This window comes from Macaca nemestrina, chromosome 7 (genome assembly GCF_043159975.1).
Source record: "Macaca nemestrina isolate mMacNem1 chromosome 7, mMacNem.hap1, whole genome shotgun sequence".
Classification (NCBI taxonomy): Eukaryota; Metazoa; Chordata; class Mammalia; order Primates; family Cercopithecidae; genus Macaca; species Macaca nemestrina.
This window is the reverse complement of record NC_092131.1, coordinates 86,336,042-86,343,459: the sequence shown is the minus strand read 5'-3', so window position 1 is coordinate 86,343,459 and position 7,418 is coordinate 86,336,042. Positions and strand designations below refer to the sequence as shown.

The window sequence follows — 7,418 nt, the reverse complement described above, 5'->3', positions numbered from 1 at the left end:
ACATTCTAAGCTTCTAGAGATTAGTACTTCAACATATGCATTTTCTGGGGATACAATTTAACCGAATAACATATAGCAAAAGGAACTTTACATATGTGATTAATTCAAGAACGTTGAAATGAGAAGATTTGGCTTCGGTTATCCAGGCAGACCCAATGTAACCACAGGCATCTCTATAAAAGGGAAGCAGTAGAGTCGGAATGAAAGAAAGCAATGTGATGAGAGAATGAGGACAGCCTCGAAGTTGGAAAAGGCAAAAAAAAAAAAAAAAAAAAAAAAAGAGACTGATTATTCCCCATAGCCACCAGAAGGAACTCAAACCTGCTAGTACCTTGATTTTAGCCCAATGAAACTGACTTTGGATTTATGACCTTCAGAATTGCAAAATAATAAATCTGTGTTGTTTTAAGCCACTGAATTTGTGGTAATTTCTTATGGCCATAATAGGAGACTAATAAATACAATAATAGGAGGGATTAAAAAGGAGACATGTCTGGAGATAAAGTAGAAACTAAAAAAAAAAAAAAATTAGAAAATGTTAAGTACAATTTAAGCCAATAAATTTTAAAACTTTCAAAAGTAGAAATAATTTGAATGAAAAACATATACTACCAAAAGTAACTCAAGAAGAAATAGAAAAACTAAGTAGATTTATAATCATTAAAATTATTTGATAATTGGAAATGAAAATCACTAAAGATTCAGTAATACAAGGGAAATTTTTAACCTGCAGGTGCACCCACTACAAAATTAAAAGCAAGACACATGCTGGATGCATCTGTAAATAATATAACCGGTACAATTTTAGAAATTAAGGTTAGATGGGGAACTCTTACATATAAATAAGAAAACATCCAAAATAAGAAGAGACAAGGATATAAAAAGGCAATTCAAAAAGAAGAAATAGGAATGGCCACTAAAAATGTAAAACATCAACTTCCACAGAACTCAAGGAAATCAAATTAAAATAAAGTATTGTTTCATTTCTACTAGATCAACAAAATCTAAAATGTCTGATAACATTAAATATTGGTAGGAATATATGGAGATGAAGCTATTACACTTTTCCAGATGAAAAAAAACACCACACAGAGAACTTAGGAGAACAATTTGCCTAAACTAGTTATGAATAGGCATATATCTAACAATCCAGCAATACAAATTTCTGATATCTACATTCAAGGTAGTCAATATGTAAACTAGGAGGCATTTACAAGGGTGCTCCCTCTTTAAAAATAAGTGTAATCAATAGTGGAATGAAAAAATAGTGGTTTTGTCACACAATGGAAGTATTAGCTATTACAAGCAAAGAAGTGGTTCTGTACATATTTTCTTAGATAAATCTTACAAATAAAATGTTGGATGTAAAAGCAGAATGATACATACTGCATGGCACCATTAATAAGAAATCTCAAAATACAAAATAATGCAGTATATTGTTTTGTAATACATACCAGTAAGGTTAAATTCTTTTTTTTTTTTTTTTTTTTTTTTTTTTTTTTTTTTTTTTTTTTTGAGACGGAGTCTCACTCTGTCGCCCAGGCTGGAGTGCAGTGGCGCGATCTCGGCTCACTGCAAGCTCAGTCTCCCGGATTCACACCGTTCTCCTGACTCAGCCTTCGGAGTAGCTGGGACTACAGGCACCCGTCACCACGCCCAGCTAATTTTTTTTTTTTTTTTTTGTATTTTCTGTAGAGATGGGGTTTCACCGTGTTAGCCAGGATGATCTGGATCTCCTGACCTCGTGATTTGCCCACCTCGACCTCCCAAAATGCTGGGATTACAGGCGTGAGCCACAGCCCCCGGCCTGTAACGGTTAAATTCTAAAAGACATGTGTGGAATCTTCCCAAGAGTGATTACAATCTTTAAAAGAGTAAACGGAACAAGGACTATTGTTCTAGCTTTGTCTGAAATGTTTGAGAAAATCTGAAATGTAGAGAGAGAGAGAATATTTTTAGAAAACATAACAAAATTCATCATCTGTTTTTCTGTTTATTCTCATCGCTGGATACAAAGGTATCTGCTATATGATTTTCTGTACTTTTTCTCATGATAATTATTTCATAAATTTAAAAAATAGTTTTTAAATGGTTTACAACAACCACAGTTTTTACTGTCTTCACCAGTCCACAGAATGGAGAATAGCACCTTCGTTACCTACGATTTTGTCAGATGTATTTCTGGTAGGCCACATAAATGGCAATAAAAAATCAGTTGGAAAAAATCTCTAATTTATGAATAAAAGGATGTTCAACCTGAAATAAACAACCCAAGACTCTTTCCCCTGAACCACAATGCATACTGTTTCAATACATAAAAAGAGGAGGTGGAAAAAAATCCAATTAGTTACCTCTTAGCAATGGGAGATGTGCCCACAAAATGTCAGCATTTTGTGAATATTAACTCCCCTGGGCTCTCAAAGTTTATTTTACTTCCTTTTCTAGCAGTTTGAAAAATCAAAGAAGAAATTGGAATAGTATTTATGTCTGATTAGAGTGGCTTTCATTGGACTGAAATATTGAAGAATAAAGTAGAATACAGTGCCTAGGTTGGAATTCGTGGTCAGCATGAGAGGAGGGCTGTTGTCAAGTACATGAGAGAGAGGAAGAATTGGGAAGAGCTGGGAGCCTCAACAGTGATTCTGTGGTTTCTTACAGATGTGAGTTTGGGGATTTCTACAAAGAACCGGGAAGAGTCTGAGGACAGTTTGCAGTAGAATAACTCAATTATTGCCATTGGGATTTCTTTATGGGGCAGTCCAACAAAAATACAGCTTTTGGAATTTGGTGCTTTGACATAGACTGCTTGATCAGATGAAGTTTCAGCATAAAGTGGAAAAGAATCTTCATTCTTTCAATGTCCAAAGAAGGAAATATTTTTATTTTGAAAATTTATACTATTAATAGTTTTGAATATTTTTACTGATAAAGCAGCATTTTGTGAGAGACTTTGTCTTCCTGATAACTATTAAAAATTATAGAATTGCACCAAAAAGTACACATGCACTCATGACAACAGCATGGCTGAAGATTTGAATTCAGAGCGCCCATGGATTCTCCCATCCTAGAACTTCTAATAAAAGTAAGCATAGAGTTCCAGTAGAAATAATAGGCCTTCGCTGCTACTCTTGACACTAGAATTCACAACTTGAGAAAATACTGAACTTGGGAGTCTTTTTTTTAAAATCTCATTTGTCTGAGCTGATGCTTTGCCATTGTGAAGTTACCAGTTCCCCTGGTTTGATGTGTAAATAGGAAGGACGGGAGGTGATGACTTCTGGTTTGTCTCCTGTGTCGAAGCCAAGGATTGGTGAGTAGCTTCACCTTAGACTCAGGTTGATAGCAAGTGAACAATCAAAACATGAATGAATATTTGCAATCAAAGCCATGATTCATAAAAAATTGGTTTGAGATAAGCCCCTCAGGTTTATCACAGATCAGTTTCCTAAACTTGGAAATTTTAAATGATTCATCTCCTTTTAAGAATTCCTTCAATATTGTTTCATGCATGTCCTTTACCAGATATAATCCTTCGTCATTTGTTAATTAAGTTATAAGAAAGGGCAAAACAATGTTTAAGATAGAACCAATTTCCCCACCGAGGGGTTATCACAGCACATTAACACTTGACCCACCCAGAAACCACATTTCAGAGGCAGCTTCTATACAGAGCTGCGGGATCCTGCACCTATACTGTCAGGGTACAAAGCAGGGCTATTTCAACAGGAGGGAAATCCTGCCATCATACTGGTTCCCAGTCTACTGTGGGTATTAATGGTCTCCAGCTACTTAAGTGCAAATAATTGCAAACCAGAGCATGGCTACCTGTCTGCACTCAGAGGTGAAATAGACAGAGGATAAGATGTCTCAAACAATGAGAAACTCTTCCCTGCACCATTCAGTGATATGCTATTTTAACCTTTATAAAAGAACTGGAAATGTTTTAGACCTTGTCTACACTTTTTTTCTTAGCTATCTCTTGGTCCCTTTATATTAATTCATCCATTAAGACAGTGAAACTAGGGGCTGGGTTCACACATAAAATCCCAGGACTTTGGGAAGCCAAGATAAGATCACTTGAGGCCAGGAGTTTGAGACCAGTCTGGGCAACGTAGAGAGACTCCATCTCTACAAAATGAAATAAAAAACTAGCCAGGCCTGGTAGCTCACAACTGGAGTCCTAGCCATTTGAGAGATTGAAGTGACAAGATTACATGAGCCCAGGAGTTCCAGGCTGCAATGAGTTATGACCGTGCCACTGCACTTCAGTCTGGGTGACAGAGAGAGACCCCAACTCTAAAATAAAAATTTTTCAATTTAAAATTTTAAAAAAGACAATGAAATCACATGGAGGATTAACATCTAAATTCCATACAATCACATAACAGAATATAAAAAATTCAGCCACCAACTTCTGTGGTATTGACATGCACGAAGTTCTTGCAACCTTCAGATAACACGTTCTGTGGGAGTATAGTATAGCATTGTATCACAGAGAGATCTTGTATGCTTAACATGACAAACAATATCTTATGCTTATCATTACAATTTTTTAAAATGCCCAGCCACAGAATGTAACAAGTGAGACTGAATACTTTGGATCAATGGGATGGAAAATGTGATATCAGGACAATTCTAGGACACATGATCTAAGCAGTACAATTCTACTTGTGAAGGCAACGGGACTGAATATCCTGATTCTCCTCAGTCTAGTAAATAAAACTTAGTGTCAGATTTTGAAATGATTACATTTTATTCGTATTATAATTTCATAAAAACGTAAACAACTGAGCAGCTTCTGAAAGTCAAGAAGGACTTATTTTTATCATTTGGTTTTGAAGTAGCTTTACTTATTACAGAACTTAACTAGGGCCCTAGAACTCAGTAAGGAGGAAGAAAGAGATGCAGTAATTGTTTAGAATAGGACTGCCTTTCACAGAGAAAGTCAAATATCTGAGTATTTTTCTTTTAAATTTAATTCATTTCTGATGGCAAAAAGTAAATATATGCTAAATGAATATTATCAATGTATGTCAACTGGTTCAACTGCAGTTCCCCTCAGCTACAACCCTCAATACAAATTGCTTTTCTTATATCCGTTTTCTAGGTTCTGTCTATCCTAATGACTAGGGAAAGACAACTAGACAAAGTAAAGATTCAGGGTGAACCCGACATTTTTCCTCATTTGTGCATAGCCATGTAGTCTATGAACATGAGACTCAATTTCCTGTTTGGGGAGATAGCATCAGAACTCAGGAACTACGTATGCACACCACAGGGCCCTTGTGGGTACTGAACTTGGAGCGTCAGGCAGCACAACTCACATTTGTGCAGAGAGCTACATGCCACATGCTGTTCTCCAGCTTGCTGTGCATATTTGTGGCCTTCAGCTACTCTGGTATGGATGGTTCCAAATGTGGGTAAAAATGTTAAGGATGGAAGGATTACAGAGAGACATGTGGTGTTTCTCATGGATTTGATGAGGAAAGGTGAAATTGGAAAAAGGCGAGCATACTATGATTTTAGTTTGGTTTGTCTCTGGGTCCTAAATTAGTCTAGTTCCTACGATATTCACTCTATCAAAGGATCAGCTCTGTTTTCTGATTTTTTCCCACAGGATTCAGTGTGGCCCAGAAGGTTACTCAAGCCCAGTCATCAGTATCCATGCCAGTGGAGAAAGCAGTCACCCTGAACTGCCAGTATGAAACAAGTTCGTGGTCATATGACCTTTTTTGGTACAAGCAACTTCCCGGCAAAGAGATGATTTTCCTTATTCGCCAGGGTTCTTCTGAACAGAATGCAAGAGATGGTCGCTATTCTGTCAACTTCAAGAAAGAAGCTAGCTTCATCGCCTTAACCATTTCAGCCTTACAGCTAGAAGACTCAGCAATGTACTTCTGTGCTCTCCGGGAACTCACAGTGTTTGAAGTGATAGTAAAAGCAAAACAAAAACCCTAGGGCTCGACAAGAGAACCCTCTACTCCGCATCCTTTGCTACAGGAGCCGATTTGAAGTGCACACCTGCAGATCTCAGGCAAGAGAGGGTAGTGACTGTGGTCTGTGGATTTAATCTGTGGTCTGTATCAGATGAGTTAATTCTAAGTAAAACCTCCTTCTATCTCATTTGGAAACAGGTGTTCAGAGCAACTTTCTTCTAATACTTAAATTTTTACTGAAAATAGATCATACGGAAAACGTGCAAAGTTATCTAAAGTTGGAAAGACTTCCACATAATAACTTAAAGTGGCAGTTTCACTTAACGATGCTCACAGCAGAAATATGGGTCTAGTTATCTTGAATCATAATAAAAATCATTTCCTTAGCCCTTTCCTCTTAGGCTTTATTTCAATTAGGGTACAATCAGGGAAGCAGAACCATCATGAAAGATGTAGAATAAGATTAATTATAAGGATTAGACCTCATGCAATTGCTGGAGCTGGTGGTTCTCAGAAGTTACTTAGTTGTTTGTGTTTTTATGAAATTATAACAGGAATAAAAAGTAATATTTTCAAAATCTGACATTGAGTTTTATTTACTAGGCTGAAGAGGATCAGGATATTCATTCCTATTGCCTTCACAAGTAGAATAGTACTTCTTAGATCATGTGTCCTAGAATTGTCCTGATATCACATTTCTATCCCATTGATCCAAAGTATTCAGTCTCACTTGTTAAATTCTGTGGCTGGGCATGTTTTTTATTTGTAATATACAGTCGGATAAGCATGCCAGATTTCTATGTGATAGAATGCCATAATCTGCTCTTACTCCTATGCAAAGCTATTGTCTTTGCATCTAGTATTGAGCCTGAATTTACTCTAGGTCAGCTAGACTCACATTTGGGAAGGAGAGTTGAATGTGGACAAGAGCAGGCAAAAACTGATTTGTAAAGACATTTTGGAACCCATGGTGACAGGTGGAACCCATGAGGACAAACTAAAACTTGTCTCTTACCTCCTTCAATCTCATAGTGTTGGTGACGTTCAGAAGAAATGGTGTTATTTGCTATCCTGCTCCCTGGGGACTTGGCCCAAGAAAAAGAGAAGCTGAAAGAGGACCTGGGGGCAGTGGGGGAGTTGTGAATCAACAATAAGATGAGTTAGCAGATCAGTAGCAACATGTGTGAGTTGCCACCGTACCTGGAGCCTGGCACCTGTCTTGCACAATGTTTTTCAACTTAATAGAGAATAATATAGGGAAGGATTTTCTTAGAAATATATTTCCAGGTAGTTACGATGAGACAGTACGAAGTTACCACAATACCCCTACCTTGTAAACTTGACATCCGTATGCACCTCTTTTCATAACACTTAGCTTTCAAATAAAGACAATTTTAAAAAGCATGTTTCCTGCCAATATGATGCCACTCTTCTTCACTCAACCACAAATACCCTAACCCTCTACCTCAAAGAGAATACAAA

At 37.0% G+C, this 7,418-nt stretch overlaps 1 gene segment (V, D, J or C); it reads left to right on the top strand.

The window, feature by feature from the left end:
- The first annotated feature begins 5,257 nt into the window (after nucleotides 1-5,257).
- LOC139364109 (T cell receptor delta variable 1-like) lies at nucleotides 5,258-6,698 on the top strand. The segment is given in 2 exon segments: nucleotides 5,258-5,398; nucleotides 5,618-6,698. Coding segments are annotated over 2 exon segments (474 nt in total).
- Nucleotides 6,699-7,418: the final 720 nt, after the last annotated feature.